The sequence below is a fragment of the Mytilus trossulus genome, chromosome 1 (genome assembly GCF_036588685.1).
Source record: "Mytilus trossulus isolate FHL-02 chromosome 1, PNRI_Mtr1.1.1.hap1, whole genome shotgun sequence".
In the NCBI taxonomy this organism is placed as follows: Eukaryota; Metazoa; Mollusca; class Bivalvia; order Mytilida; family Mytilidae; genus Mytilus; species Mytilus trossulus.
In genome coordinates this window covers 76445334-76461388 of record NC_086373.1, presented here as the reverse complement: position 1 = coordinate 76461388, position 16055 = coordinate 76445334, and the positions used below count along the sequence as shown (strand labels likewise).

General features: G+C 31.1%; 1 protein-coding gene across 1 annotated transcript; it reads left to right on the top strand.

Moving 5' to 3' along the window:
- The first annotated feature begins 248 nt into the window (after positions 1 to 248).
- Positions 249 to 15744, top strand: LOC134685376 (cyclin-dependent kinase 7-like). The gene is made up of 11 exons (XM_063545089.1): positions 249 to 356; positions 1750 to 1809; positions 2469 to 2570; positions 2923 to 2991; positions 4173 to 4283; positions 4688 to 4806; positions 6018 to 6117; positions 11650 to 11736; positions 12215 to 12364; positions 13492 to 13615; positions 15489 to 15744. Exons 1-11 carry the CDS (start codon positions 297 to 299, stop codon positions 15515 to 15517), a joined length of 1011 nt encoding a protein of 336 aa, XP_063401159.1. The 5' UTR covers positions 249 to 296; the 3' UTR covers positions 15518 to 15744.
- Positions 15745 to 16055: the final 311 nt, after the last annotated feature.

Genomic DNA, 16055 nt, shown 5'->3' with positions numbered 1-16055 from the left:
CTATAAAATTTCCGTATGTTTAGAGCATTGAATAAACACAAGGGAACATATTTTTTTTTTTTAACTTTACAAATAACGTTAGAAAATATCATGTTTTTTATTATACAAACATTTTAACAATATTTTGGTTAAAACAGAGAAATATAAATTAATACTATATTGTCTATATTATATATGTCTGTGGTTAAAACAAACGTTGCAGCGGTTATAAGACCTTCCCAATACGGATATTTTCAAGGTCTTATCCGGAATGCACTCTAAAACTGCAACAGTTTGTTCATTTCCTGTTTAAAAATATGGGCATTGATGAAAAGTTGAAAAGATATGAAAAACTTGACTTTCTTGGAGAAGGACAGGTAGAATTGATGGCAAAACAATAATCTTGAAACGTAAATCAAGGGATAATTTGTATGCCATTTTTAAACAAACCTTTTTTTTCAATAGCATTCAGAAAAAAGAGTTTTAAACTCATGTTTGTCCTATTTTCTGAATATAATATTAAAAAGTCATAAGAAACGAGTGAGTGGTGAAAAGTCATGTTTATCCAATTCTTGAACCAATGCATGTATGTATCATAAACTGAGTCCTCTGTACACGATTTTTTTCCCTTTTTTCGCAAATATATCATATAACCGTCATTTTTTCTCTCTCTCTTATGATTTAACAAATATGGCTGCTCATTAAATGCCGTGTATTGAAGCTGAATTTTACTGATTGCCACCTTATAGTAAACAAATAACAAAAAACATGGGTATTGAGCACGTGTTTAAGGTTCATGTGGACCCTAAGGCTAAAATGACAGTATTTTCACCTCAAAATTTAGTCTGTGTACAGACAAACCTGTGCATTTGGAAAAGTTTTAAGGCATAGCATGCCCTAGACAAATAGATTTCAAATATGTTTTATGTTTAAGAAAAATAAAAACTTACAAGGATTTTGCAATGCACTTTTTTTCATTCCTCCAGAAGGTGCCAAAATAAACTAAGTTGTGAAACAGGTTTGAGAACTTCTTCACAGGTAATAATTGAAGTAAGGTTTTTAATTGACATGGACAATAGATACCTGACAACAATTGGTGATTTAAACTGTGTACCTGAGTGGACCATTCAAGGTAAACTCAACTGTTTATTAATTTAATCATCTTCTGCAGGGACGAAAAAAGTGCATGGAAAAATCCAGTTAAGTTATGATTTTTTTTAATCATACACATGTACAATGTATTTGAATTTTATTTATCTAGAGCATGCTATGCCTTAAAACTTTTCCAGATGCACAGGTTTGTCTGTACACAGAGTAAATTTTGAGGTGAAAATACAGCCATTTTATCCATAGGGTCCACATGAACCTTAACATGCTGATGACATATCAATGTGTATTGCGATTACAGGATTTTTACTAGGAGGGTTTCGTTCAGGTGGAAGACTATCAATTTTGTTATAAAAAACATATGCACTTTTTTTTTTATTTGAGGTTTCTTATGACTTTAAGGATTATGACCCTTTCTTTAGCCATGTGAATTGCGAAATTTTCAAAATGCAATAGTATAAAAACAGCAAAAACAACGAGCCATTTAGTACATATACCAAAGGGAATAATTAATTCCATTAATAAGAGTAAGGGAGCTGTTAAAGATCAAGACTCGTATCGAGGTATTACACTGGTATCATGTTTAGGTAAAGTATCTACAGCTATACTAAATAACAGATTAGACAAGTTTGATGATTTGACTTGGTTTTTTTTATATTTCAGTTTGCTACAGTATATAAGGCTAAAGACCTTGAGACAGGAAATATTGTTGCTGTGAAAAAGGTCAGTTGTTCATGTTTCAACACCTTAATGCATGTATTAAAAAAAAACATATAAATGGTTCTACATTTTTTGTACTTCGTAAAATATGATACAAGATAATCAAATATGATATAAGATAATCAAAATGACAAAACTCTAAAAGGTGAAATTTTACAGTCCCCATCATGAGCCGATTGGCCATTATGACAAAAGTGTGTCAGAAATCATACATGTATCTGATATTCTTCCTCAGTCATAATAACCTTGCATCATTACCGAACTGAACAAAGAAATAACACGACAGGAGCCCTATACGGTGCAGGAAATGCTTACCTTCCCGGAGCACCTGATTTTACTCCCGGTTTTTAGTTCTTATTTATTATTTGTAACTGTTGATGTAAACGTCTAGGTTTTATGAGTCTTTGTTTACTCCTTGACTTTGATTTTTATTGTCCTGACTACAGTCTTGCATATGCTCTTCCTTTTTTTTTAGAAGCCTCATTATTAACAGCAGATAAAAAAAGAAATAAATTTAATAACTTACTGATTATAATTAATATTCTTATCAAATGAATCAACTTCTATATTGTAATGATATATAATAAAATATCTATTTAGATGTGTGAACCATTGAATTAGATTATATTTTTATTTCCTAAAAGATGTAAAATACATTTCAGATAAAAGTAGGAACTAGAGAGGAAGCTGCTGATGGTATAAACAGGACAGCATTGAGAGAAATTAAACTTCTACAGGAACTTAAACACCACCATATCATAGGTGTAAGAACTGCAATTTTCATATTTACCTCTAAGGATTTATATATTTTTAATTTGTAATTTTTAAATTACAAATTATCCTGCATGTACATTCAATATTTATCAGATTTAGCAAACAGTAATCAATAAATCAACTATATTTGTTCTTTTTGATTTTTACGAAATATGAATTAAAAGAAATATAGTGTACCGGTATATGTAAATGAGTCAACAACTCAATAACAAACTGAAATCTGAAAAGACAACTAGATTCTTTTATAACGATGATCAACAATGAAATAGTATTTCTTTAAATTAATACATCTATCTTTTTTTCTGGATGCTTTTTTATTGTTGTTTTTTGTAATCATTTCAGTTACAAGATGTTTTTGGACACAGATCAAATGTCAGTTTAGTGTTTGATTTCATGGATACTGATTTAGAGGTATGATGCATTAAGTTATATGTTTGTGTGTTCTTAATATTCACTTAAAAGGGGCATATGACATTTGCGCCAATTTTTGAAATTGTCATTCTTTCATTTGCGCCGATTTTATATTTGCTCCTAATTGCATTTACAGTTTGACACAGGTGAGTAAATCTTTACTTGTACTCTTCTTTGAAGGTATATTGGTAAAATTTGGTTATAAACATTGTTCACTTAAATTTAAGTTGAGAAAAGCCAGAGAAAGAAAAATGGGACTTCGTTAATGACAATTACGACAAATATAGAAGAGACGAAGTCACTAGAAAGGAATATATTAGCTGTGTTGCCTATCAATACTCGGCAAGAACGTTAACAGATTTATGATTTTAATGTTACAGTTTTAAGGATTTTAATGTTGTAAATAGATTTTTAATTTGCCATTTTAGTATAAACATAGTGCTTTTATCTTAGATTGTTATTTCTTGATTTGAAAGTATGTGAACATTGGGCGTTAAAATTGACTTATCCTGCTCGACATCTTTCTTCCACTTCATATACATGTTATGGTTGATAATTCATATCATTTGTACAACTGGCTACCGGGAGAGGTCAATAAAGATAAATGAAAAATAACATTCACCTGTAATTTACCTGTAAAAAAATCGGGCCCAAATGAAAAGAAAAATCGGCGCAAATGCAAAATGCTGGTACACACTGCTTAAAGTACATGTGCCACTGACTATTTGTTTGTATATTTAATCATATTTGAAGTGAAAAGGTAAAAATATATCCAATTTTCAATGGTCAAACAGTTTTTTTTATGATATGAATATGATTCATAAACCGATACTGTGGATTCATTTATTTTTCGTGGATTGCAGAAATCTTGCCTTTTCATGGAGATGTAATTTGGTGGTTTTGCCAAAGTCTGTATACAACCTGATAGAAAATCTGTAATTCATTGAACATTCAAATTCGGTTCACCTGCACCTGGGAAAACCATGAAAATTGGTATCCAACAAATAATAATGAATCCACAGTATTAAAATGTTCTACAAGCTTTAATGCAAAGGTACACTCTTGTTTTGTGCAGTGAAAAAAGATGTTTTTGATTCTGTTGACCATTACAAAGTGAATTAAGGTAACTACTTACTATACATTTCATTAATTATTAACTGATTTTACATTATATTTTTCAGATAATAATCAAAGACAATACAATTGTACTAACACCTGGTCATATCAAATCCTACATATTACAGACTTTAAAAGGTTTAGAATACCTTCATCACCACTGGATTCTACACAGAGTAAGTTATCATGTATACTAAACTGTATACAGAGGAATATTGTATTAATTTGTCTTTCTTTCTTTTCTATAGTGTTATTTTTACAAAATGAAGGTTGTTATGATTGACAATGTGTTTGTATACACTAAATACTTATAAACATACACATATAAACTAAGGGAAACAATATTATTTATAGTTTTACTTTTACAACAAATGTTTTCATCCATTGTCAAGGGTACTGCTTATTTAAAAAAAAAAAAAAAATTGACTGGACAATTATTTTCTTAGTTGAGTTTGGGTTGTAGCTGGGTAAAATATATAAAATGCCACCTGCATAAATTGTATACATTTCAACTTGTGCACACATATAAGACAAAATGTACAAAACAAATTATATAAAACAATGTGCTATCTATTTTCAGGACTTAAAACCAAATAATTTATTGATCAATGATCAGGGCTTACTTAAGTTGGGAGATTTTGGTTTGGCTAAATTTTTTGGATCACCTTCAAGAGTATATACCAATCAAGTTGTTACTAGGTAAGTTTAAAGGTTGAGCTACGAGCGAATTGACCTATTCCAAGAGTGTATAAAAAGGGAATGTGTCAAAGGTACAACAACCTGCCCATAGACAAAATTTTATACTTATCAAATAATTGAATAAGCTGGATGGTTTAGCTGCAAGTAAAGTTTACTAAATCTCAGTGGAGTGATTGAAATCTGTTGTAGGTATTATGATTAATAAATGGAGACGATCATTGAAATCTCAGGGATCTCCATGGATGAAAATTAACGATGGAGGAACTTTCACCATCACAAATCGTGAGTACGCCTGACGGTGTAGCGTGATTAAAAGTATTTTATCCCTCCACATAAGGATTGGTGAACATGATAATTCATTGCATATTTAAATAATATTTATTTGGATTTTCATTTTAAATCAAAGTTTTAATATTCTGAATAATTGCCATTTGTAACCATTCCAAGGCCACGCCTTCATGGCTGGTCGTTTGACGATGGCACAAGACATTTGAACGATGTTGGGGCGCCATCATTAAACAGGCCATGGAGATCCCTGAATCTTCATCATGATCCATGTAATAATGTAAAAATTTACAAATATTGAGAAAGATATACTGTAACAGGAACAATAGACCATTGTACTGCATTCCTTTGAAAACAGATATAACAGGTTACAATTTCTTCAATGATAACATAAATATAATAGCATAAGATGATTTCCAATTACTAGTATACAACTAGCCAGCAGAGAGCAAAAGATGAGGATGCAAATAGATTGATTTCTGTGTTATTTGTAGAAACACTAGTTTTTCATGTATATACAGGGCAATGTTAACAAATTCAATTGTTTTTTTTTTTACTTTCAGCTCAAGCTAACATGGAATTACTTATTTGAGTCATTCAAATTTTGTAGGGTAAAATTGTGCACAAATGTAGTTAGTTTAGTATAAACAATCATTTTTTTTTCTTTGTAAAAAACATCAGCAGCTCTTTTCATAAAGTATCTTAAGTAAAAGTTATCATAAGTAATGAACATTTCAGTATAAATTACAATAAATTTTGTTTGTTGTGAAATTAGTCGCAGAAGCAAGATTTACGCTTGTTCAACTGTACAACTGAATTTGACACATTTTAACATTTTGTGTACAAGAGTAATGACCTTGCACATTTTGCCAGGTTTAAAGTTATTAAATAAACATAAATGATACTGAATATGTTTTTATGTTTAGGTGGTATAGATGTCCAGAACTTTTGTTTGGAGCAAGGCAATATGGAACTGGTGTAGACATGTGGGCAGTTGGATGTATACTGGCAGAGCTTTTACTTAGGGTTTGTTCTTTCTTGATGTAGATACACGAGTAGTAGGATATTGACTTACAGATAGTTTACCAAGGGTTTGCTTATTCTTAATATTGAGTCATTGTTTTTAGGATGTTTTCCGTATGTACATTTGTGCTGTATATTTTGGATAACTTGTACTTCTTGTATTCCCAATAGAGTATTAGTTATCTCCCATTAGGTCATTTGAAGTTATATTATGTATTAATATCACAAAAAAAAAAAACATACACAAAGGAGTAGATCTGGTCATGGCTGATATTGGCCTCAAATTTCAGGTTAATCTAACGAAATATTTTGGACACTTTTAAACACTAATGTGTCTATTTCAATTGATTCAATTAATTTATGTGAAAGATTATAACTGATTAATCCTATTCAAGCTTAAATATGAAAAACCTATCAAATATGCCAAAAATCTGCACTTTTCAGATGGTTTTTGTCAAAAATGACCGTGTTCATCCTCAACCTTTATATATGTTGTGTATTATCATCAAATACAACTTACATTTCAATATTATGAATGAACACGAATGCGACTGTTTTCATTTTAAGACTGAAACTGTCTAAAATTTAACTAAAATGCTAAAATTGTGAAGATTTCAGTAATTTAGCATGACTAAATGATATATCAACATTGCATTGTCAAAAACAGCCAACATTTGTGTAGCAGAAGCATTCTACTTTACAATAAATAGCTAAAAGATTACATTTTCACAATTTTGTAAAACTGCAATATTTTGGGGCCAAAAAGGGGTCTTACTGAACCTACTCCTTTGACAAAATTCAAAGCAAAAAAATAGTACCAGTACTTTTGTTTCGGTTTTTAATCTTAACTTCACAGTGCAGAGAAAAAGATCATACTTTACTGCAAAAATATGGATACTGAGCAGTATGTAAATACAGAATGTAAACAAAGTCTGATAAATACTCTTACAATTTTCCCATCAATTTCATTGTAATACATGCTTTCACGAACAATAAAAACATTAAGACAATCATGGAGCACAGCAAGATAAAATTGATTGTATTAACAGGCTATATATTGATTTTGAAATTTAGTTCAGATTTAGTTTTTTGTCTTGCCTGCAACAAAAGTCGTGGAAAGTGAGACTTACAGATTGCTTTTCTGTCGACTGCAAGTTTTCTGCTTAGTTAGATTGCAAGAAACTACTTGTGATACAATGTATATCATTGGTAGTCTGTATTACTATCTGTACATATCTGATTGACAACTATTTTGAGGCCCTGCACCCTAGGTCATGGTACAGTGACTTTGAATCAATTAGCAATTTCAATGTAAAGTTTTCTGCTTAAAAGTCAATAATAAAGGTGCCGGCCCAATCCTTTTATCCAGAAAAAAATTCTCTACACCCCTGTTCAGAAGAGAAGATGAAAATATTTTTGACAAATTATTTAAGATTTAAAAGAGGATATTTGAAGAAAACACCTGAATAATAAATAACTTTATAAAAGAAGGTTAAATGTTGACCTAAAGAATTGCATGATATAAAAAGCTTTACCTTGATAATGGGGGATAACTCCAAACTTACTGTGGATTCATTTTTTTTCGTGGGTATCAATTTTCGTGGATAGAGAAAAAATGACGTTTCGTGGTATACGTAAATTCGTGGATCGCTGATTACAAAAGAAAAAAAATCAGATGCGTAATTCGTGGATTTCTTTTTGATTTAGGAGATCATATAACCTCCTTGGTTTGATCAATGATAAAACAAACAAAAAAGAAGAAATTCATTGAAAAAATTTTGAATCGTCAAAATCCTCGCTTGGTCATTTTAGGTTAAAGTGTTCGTTGAAAACTTCTATTACAATAATGGACAAAGACAACTAATTATTTGTTTGTTTTACAATTTGTAAATGCTTGTCGGGATTCTATAAGGCAATCAAAACTATATGATTGAAAGCTCATTTCTCTAATCACGATATAATAAACAGTCATATAAGTAAAAGGTGTGAAAATAAATGTTCCTGTCATAAACAATATTACCTACGGGCAATATTCCCGTACTTAATCCTATTGACTTTTAATCACTAGTAAACCATACTATGACACGGTAATTAACAACAGTTATTTTCCATGAACAGTTTTAATCGATTTTAAAAAGTAAATTATCAGTGATATTTGATATATTTGTTTTTAATTTAATTAAAATACTTGTAACTTCTTTCAATAAAAAACACGTTTTATGTTACAATGTTTATCGCTAGTCAACACTATACTAAAACTGCATACCATAACCGGAAATAGACATCCAACTTCAAACACATTTATCAGGATTATTCTTCGTTGAATTCTTAAATTCGTGGTTCGCTGTGACCCACAAAACCCACGAAAATTGGTATACCAGGAATAAAAATGAATCCACAATACTGGCTGAAAAGGAGGAGATAAGTTAGACCAGCTGAAAGAAAATAGGAATGGGAGATAACTTCTAAACAAAGTGGATCAACATATAACAAATAAGATATTTAAAGTAATATGAAACCTCAAATTCCAAAAAAAATGCATATGTTTTTTATTACAAAATAAATAGTATTCATTATTAAATGGCTTGCTTCCAGGAAGCAGTTCACTGACATATTTTTCATATACAAGTGACCTTAGTGTGACCCTTCTTGTAAAAAAATATGGTCACTGGTTGCATATGACTTTAATAACTATGTTAATAGACAAAATTCTTTTGAGAATTTTAGCTCACCTGGCCCAAAGGGCCAAGTGAGCTTATGCCATCACTTGGCGTCCGTCGTCGTCGTCGTAAACTATTTCAAGAATCTTCTCCTCTGAAACTACTAGGCCAAATACTTCCAAACTTTAACTGAATGTAGGGTATCTAGTTTATAAATTGTTTCCGAAGTTTTGATCTATCAACAAACATGGTCGCCATTGCTAAAAATAGAACAAAGGGGTCAAATGCAGTTTTTGGCTTATATCTCAAAAACGAAAGCATTTAGAGCAAATCTGACAATGGGTAAAAATGTTCTTTAGTTTAAGATCTATCAGCCCTGAAATTTTCAGATGGATCAAACAACCCATTGTTGGGTTGCTGCCACGTAATTGGTAATTTTAAGGAAATTTTGCAGTTTTTGGTCATTATCTTGAATATTAATATAGATAAAGATAAACTGTGAACAGCAAAAATGATCAGCAAAGTAAGATCTACAAATAAGTTAATATGACCAAAATTGTCAATTGACCCCTTAAGGGGTTATTGTCCTTTAATGACAATTTTTCACAATTTGTTCATCATATTTGCTAACTTTAAAAAATCTTCTCCTCTAAAACTACTCAACCAAATTCAACCAAACTTCAACTGAATGATTAGTAGGGTGTATAAAATAAAGTTTGTGTTTTATTTTCTATTTTGTCAAAATACATGGCCGTCATGGCTAAAAATAGAACACAGGGTAAAATTCAGTTTTTGGCTTATTTCTCAAAAACTCCAGCATTTAGATTAAATAAGACAATAAGAAGTTCAAGTATTTATTAGGTCAAGGTCTACATGTCCTGAAATTTTCAGCCGAATTGGGTAACTGGTTTTTCAGGTATAATGCCCCTGAATTGATGATTTTAATGAAATTTTGCAGTTTTTATACGACCGCAAAATTTGAAAAATTTTCGTCGTATATTGCTATCACGTTGGCGTCGTCGTCGTCGTCGTCCGAATACTTTTAGTTTTCGCACTCTAACTTTAGTAAAAGGGAATAGAAATCTATGAAATTTTAACACAAGGTTTATGACCACAAACGGAAGGTTGGGATTGATTTTGGGAGTTTTGATCCCAACATTTTAGGAATTAGGGGCCAAAAAGGGCCCAAATAAGCATTTTTTTTTTTCACACAGTAACTTTAGTTTAAGTAAATAGAAATCAATGAAATTTTGACACAAAGTTTATAACCACAAAAGGAAGGTTTGGATTGATTTTGGGCGTTTTGATCCCAACATTTTAGGAATTAGGGGCCAAAAAGGGCCCAAATAAGCATTTTTTTTTTCACACAGTAACTTTAGTTTAAGTAAATAGAAATCAATGAAATTTTGACACAAAGTTTATAACCACAAAAGGAAGGTTGGGATTGATTTTGGGAGTTTTGTTTCTAACAGTTTAGAAATAAAGGGGCCAAAAGAGGTCCAAATAAGCATTTTTCTTGGTTTTTAAGTAACCAGAAATCAATTGGAGTTATCTTTCTTTGTATAGAATAGTAGTTGAATCAACTTTTTTGCACCATAACTTTAGTATTAGTGAATGGAAATCTATGAAATTTAATCAGGTGTATGACCACAAAAGGAAGATTGGTATTGATTTTGGGAGTTTTGGTCCTTACAGTTTAGGAATTAGGGGCCAAAAAGGGTCCAAATAAGCATTTTTTTTGGTTTTCGTACCATTAGAAATTTGAATTGTGATTAGTTTTGGAATAAATGATAGGGGGATGTGAAAAAAAATTGGGGGGGGGAGGAATTAAATTTTTCTCATTTGAAATTTCATAAATAAAAAGAAATTTCTTCAACCATTTTTTTGAGAGGATTAATATTCAACAGCATAGTGAATTGCTCAAAGGCAAAACAAAATTTTTAAGTTCATTAGACCACATTCATTCTGTGTCAGAAACCTATGCTGTGTCAACTATTTAATCACAAGCCAAATTTAGAGCTGTATCCAGCTTGAATGTTGTGTCCATACTTGCCCCAACCGTTCAGGGTTCAACCTCTGCGGTCGTATAAAGCTGCGCCCTGCGGAGCATCTGGTTGGTTATTATCTTGAATATTATTATAGATACAGATAAACTGTTAATAGCAAAAATGTTAAGCAAAGTAAGATCTACAAATAAGTCAATTTGACCAAAATTGTCAATTGACCCCTTAAGGAGTTATTGTCCTTTAAAGACTTTTTTCACAATTTGTTCATCATGTTGACTTACTTTAAAAAATCTTCTCCTTTGAAACTGCTGTATCAATTTCAGCAAAACTTAGGCTAAATGAGTTTCAGAGTATCTAGTATAAATTTTATATTTTATTTACTTGTACGTCAAGAAACATAGCTCCTATGGCTAAAATAGAACATAGGAGAAAATGAATTATTTTTTTTTGCTTTTAAAGAAAATAGGACGATTCAAAGAACATTTAAATAAATTGAAAAGCCAAAATATCATTGATGAAAGATTTAACCAAAAAATTAGGGTGAGCGATTCAGGCTCTTGAGAGCCCCTTGTTACATTCACGAACAATAAAACCTATTCCAAAATTGGATGTATTTATATATAGACTTTTTAAAAAGAGTTGAATCCAGATGATGTGTTGTAGGTAGTATGTTGTAAACATTTAGTTAGAATAGTCCTTATTCACACCTAGATCTGTAATGTACATGGTTTATTATACAAAGAATAAGACCATACACCATCAGTTACATATACTTAGTATATTGGGATGTATTGTTGAAGATAACTATTCTTTTATCTTAATGAAAGTGCTCAAACTGTAATAAATATTTGAGACTTGTGATTTTGCAGGTACCATTTTTACCAGGAGATTCAGATTTAGACCAGTTAAGTAGAATATTCCAGATGTTAGGTACACCATCTGAGGAAACATGGGCAGTAAGTGTAGAACTAACATGTTTTCAACAGACCTTTATACAGGATTTTCATTTTTTCAACAGACCTTTATACAGGATTTTCATTTTTTCAACACCCTTTTTGGTACCTTTACTTTTTATAAATAAAGGTAATCAGGTAAATCATAAGAGGAATCAAGGACAATGACAGATATGATAAGGATTATTCTACTTTTGAAATGGATTCTGTGAACTAACATATATGTTTTCTTATACTGGATGAGAACATGATGAATACTTGTGAAGTTTTCATATATTCCAAGGCTATGGTTCTTGTTTTACAATACTGAGTATGAAGTATTCACTTAAAGAAATGTTTAATAAGTTTAAGATATTATCTTGATCCAATATTAGATTTGATCTTACAGACTACTAATACTAGAGAATGAAAGATTTACTAAACTACATGTATGTGGTGTTTAAGATATTTTCTAGGGAATGATCTATGTTTATTATTACAGAGTATGAAAGATTTACCAGACTTTGTGAAGTTTAAGGTATTCCCTGGGTATGATCTAAAAGATGTGTTTATAGCTGGGACAGAAGATTTATTGTGTATAATGAAAAAACTACTGGCCATGGATCCACTACAGAGATGTTCAGCTACAGAGGTATTTATAAAATGCTGCTTTGTTGATTAATGTCAAATGTTTCTGTTGATACCATATGAATCTCATTAAAGAGGTCATATCTCTTGAAAGGTAACTTTTGGAATTCTCAATGAGCAACTGTTAATAAAGGTCTGACTTGTAAGTTGAAACATAGGTAATGGGAAGGAATCAATGAGAAGTTTTGATTAATGAAACAAAACTCAACAAACAGCTAACAAGGAAAATCACCTTTTATGTTTCATCTCAAAGTCACTGTGGACCTTTCAACTGAGAGTTAGTGTTTAGTTAGCATTAAATGGGTTTTAATGGCAGTAAAAACAATTCAATTGTCTACAGTTTTAGATATGACCTGACCAGCAATCACTTATTACCGTACAGGTTAGTCATTCTCTGAATGATTTGGTCACAGAATAGTAGATTCTAAAGTAATTTTAAACATTTTTATTAAGGTTAATATGTTAAGATGATTTAGAAATAAAAGCAATACTCTGGACAATTATTTAGATTTTGTTGCAAATATTAGCTTATTTTCAGAGGAACAATTCTTTCTATAAAAAAAAACAGTGAGACATATATATCTATATCTACAGTTTAATTTTGTAAACTTACACCGTCAGTAAAATACAAGATATAAATAAACTGCATCTTACAAAGTCTATCCAAATAAATTTTGTAAAGAATTCCGTTCAAGTCATTGCTAGGGACTACTTAACCTTGCAGTGAGGTGAGCGTTTTTTTTTATTCTGCTCTATGTTGAATGCCTCACTGTGACTTTGAGATGAAGAACAGCAATAAAAGCACTATTACGTTGCATTTTTGCATATATACTGATTATGTGTCTGACATAGTCTTGTATTATTTTAATTTTAGTTTCTTGTGTACAATTTGGAAATTAGCATGGCGTTCATTATCACTGAACTAGTATATATTTGCTAAGGGGCCAGCTGAAGAACGCCTCCGGGTGCGGGAATTTCTCGTTACATTGAAGACCTGTTGGTGACCTTCTGCTGTTGTTTTTTCTATGGTCGGGTTGTTGTCTCTTTGATACATTCCCCATTTCCATTCTCAATTTTATGATACCCCATAGTCTTTGTTTTCATATTATACTGATATTAATTATTTTTCAGTCATTGAAAATGGATTACTTTAGTAACAAACCTCCACCAACACCAGGTCACCTGTTACCAAAAGCAGGAAAACCACCAGAGCAAAAACCAAACTTAAAACGCAAATTCACAGGACAAGATTCAGGTAAGGAGACATTTATTGTTAAATTTACTAATTTCCAAACCTTTTGTAAATATACAGTTTCATAAAAGGTTTTACAGTTGCCTACAATTGCTTACATGCACTAGACTTCACTTTGGTGTATAATTTCAAAGTCAATCACACCACATCTCCTTATTTTTAATTTTTCAAGTTGAGGTTCATTGTCATAGATCATTGATAATGTTCTGGACAAATTAATAGTTTAAGAATTTCAAATGTCGCCAATAATTTTGTAAGAATATTGTTTAACTAGATTGTATGGTTTATTCATCTTGTCTTTAGAAACACATTGTGGAACAAGCACTATCTTTAAAAAAGATATCCGACGTATTTAAATTTGAGTATATGTTTAAAACTATCATTTCGATAACCTTCAGAAGCACAATGACTTAATGATGCAGGACCTCTTTAATAAAATCTCCATCTGAATGTAACACAAGAAATTGTTTACTAAGTCTGGTTATATAAGAAAGGCAATTTATATATAAGAATATTGTGATGACACCTAAAATTTTTATTTAAAAAAAAATCTTGTGCAAATAAAAAGAAACAAATATACATTTTTCTACTGTTTACATTAAACTTAATTCATGGTTAACAAAGCTAGAAACTATTGGTAGTATAAGTAGTATCTTTCTGTTTACATTCACTCCAAAACCCAGAGGAAATCTCACATGCCTAGGTGCGTTCTAAAAGTCAGGTACAATCGTACAACAAAGTTTACATTAAAAATTATATAATTATATAATTGTCCCGAATAAACAGCTGTCATGGATGCAAAGAGCTATTGGAGAAACAATTATTTTAATAAAAATATAAATCTTTATAAGATCTAGTTCAAATATTTATAGTTTTTCACTTGCTTTCGATCACGATATAATTTTCGAGATGTTTTTTCAAACACAACCAAATCACCCAACATGACAGCATTTTGTCCAATCACAGAAAGGATTTACGAGCATGCATAGTCTGTTGCCATAGTGAAGTGTCCTTAAGTTCAAAGTGCACAAACCGAAACTATACCGACTACGTCGGAAAAAAGATGTACTTCCAAGAAAGGACAAGGTACGATAAGGCCTGTTTTTGGATCCCCTATTTTCTCATTTTTCAAAATTTGTACTTGAAAGCTACTTATCATGTTAAAACATTTCCTTAGGTTTAAAGTTTGTTTGGATGAACTTGAAAACCATAAATTTTCTGAAATGGGTGAGGTGAGGGGGGTAAAAGGGAGATTATGATTTTTGGCCATTGTTTCTTTAAATTTATAGTGTGCGTCTACCTGATTTTTGGCCCTTGTTTCTTAAAATTTAATAGTGTGACCCGGAGAAAAATATGGCCATTTAGACAGCAAAAAGTTCTCATGACATTGGAATAAAAAAAATCCTGGGTCAAGTTGGTGCAGGCACTTAAAAAACTAAAAACTAGTTGTACTGAACACCTTCAAAGTGAATAATAATTACAATATTTGAATAATAACAGAATGTATACCCCCCTCATCAGTTGCAAATATTAGTGGTTTTGAAGTATATCAAAACAAACTTCAAACATCAGGGAATGTTTCAACATAAAAAGTAGCTTTCCAAAACAGAATTTGTAAATCGAGAAAATAGCGGGCCAAAAATGGGCCTTATCATACCTAGTCCTTTGTGGAATATCATTCAATATCAAAACAAACTTCAAACATCCGGTAATGTTATAACATAAAAAGTAGCTTTCCAAAACAGATTGTGAAAAATGAGAAAATAGCTGGGCCAAAAACAGGCCTTATCGTACCTAGTCCTTAGTTGAATATCATTCAATGATAAACAACAGAAACAACTTTTTTATTTGATTTATTCATATTTTTATATTACAGTTGGACTGGTAAAGCGACTTCAATTCTGAGTACAGCAAAAATGAGGTTAATTTGGATCTTAAATCATACAAGTGTCGAAGATTATGCCTGGACCCATATAGGCAGAAATATGTAGCACATCAAAAAGGAGCAAGTCTTTCAGTTCTAAGACAAGTTTACTGTATAGGAATGAAAAAAGAAGTTCTTAACAAGATGTTTAATTGAAATGATTGGTGCATTGTTATTGTTTGTTAATAAATGTATACTCTTGTGTAAACCAGTTTTATTTTTGATTGATATTTATTTTAATTATCATGTCAGTGAGAGTGAGATTTAGTTGTAATTTTCCTGTGGTGGCAATGTAATGAACATGATCTTGTCTTAATGTTGTTAAGATATGTTATCTGCTTCCTAGTTTTTTGGTTGGTTATGTCAGTGGTGGATCTAGAAATTTTCATAAGTGGGGGCCCACTGACTGTCGAAGGGCCATCTACGGTCATGCTTTAGTGATTCCTTATATAATCAACCAAATTTTTCCCAGAAAAGGGGATCCCAGGCCCCCTGGGCCTCCCCTAAATCTTCCTCTGT

Coding starts and splice junctions, on each gene's coding strand:
- LOC134685376 (XM_063545089.1), top strand. CDS start 297: ATGGGCATTGATGAAAAGTTGAAAAGATATGAAAAACTTGACTTTCTT. Junction 4,807..6,017: donor ACCAATCAAGTTGTTACTAG/GTAAGTTTAAAG, acceptor TTTTATGTTTAG/GTGGTATAGATGTCCAGAAC. Junction 12,365..13,491: donor AGAGATGTTCAGCTACAGAG/GTATTTATAAAA, acceptor ATTATTTTTCAG/TCATTGAAAATGGATTACTT.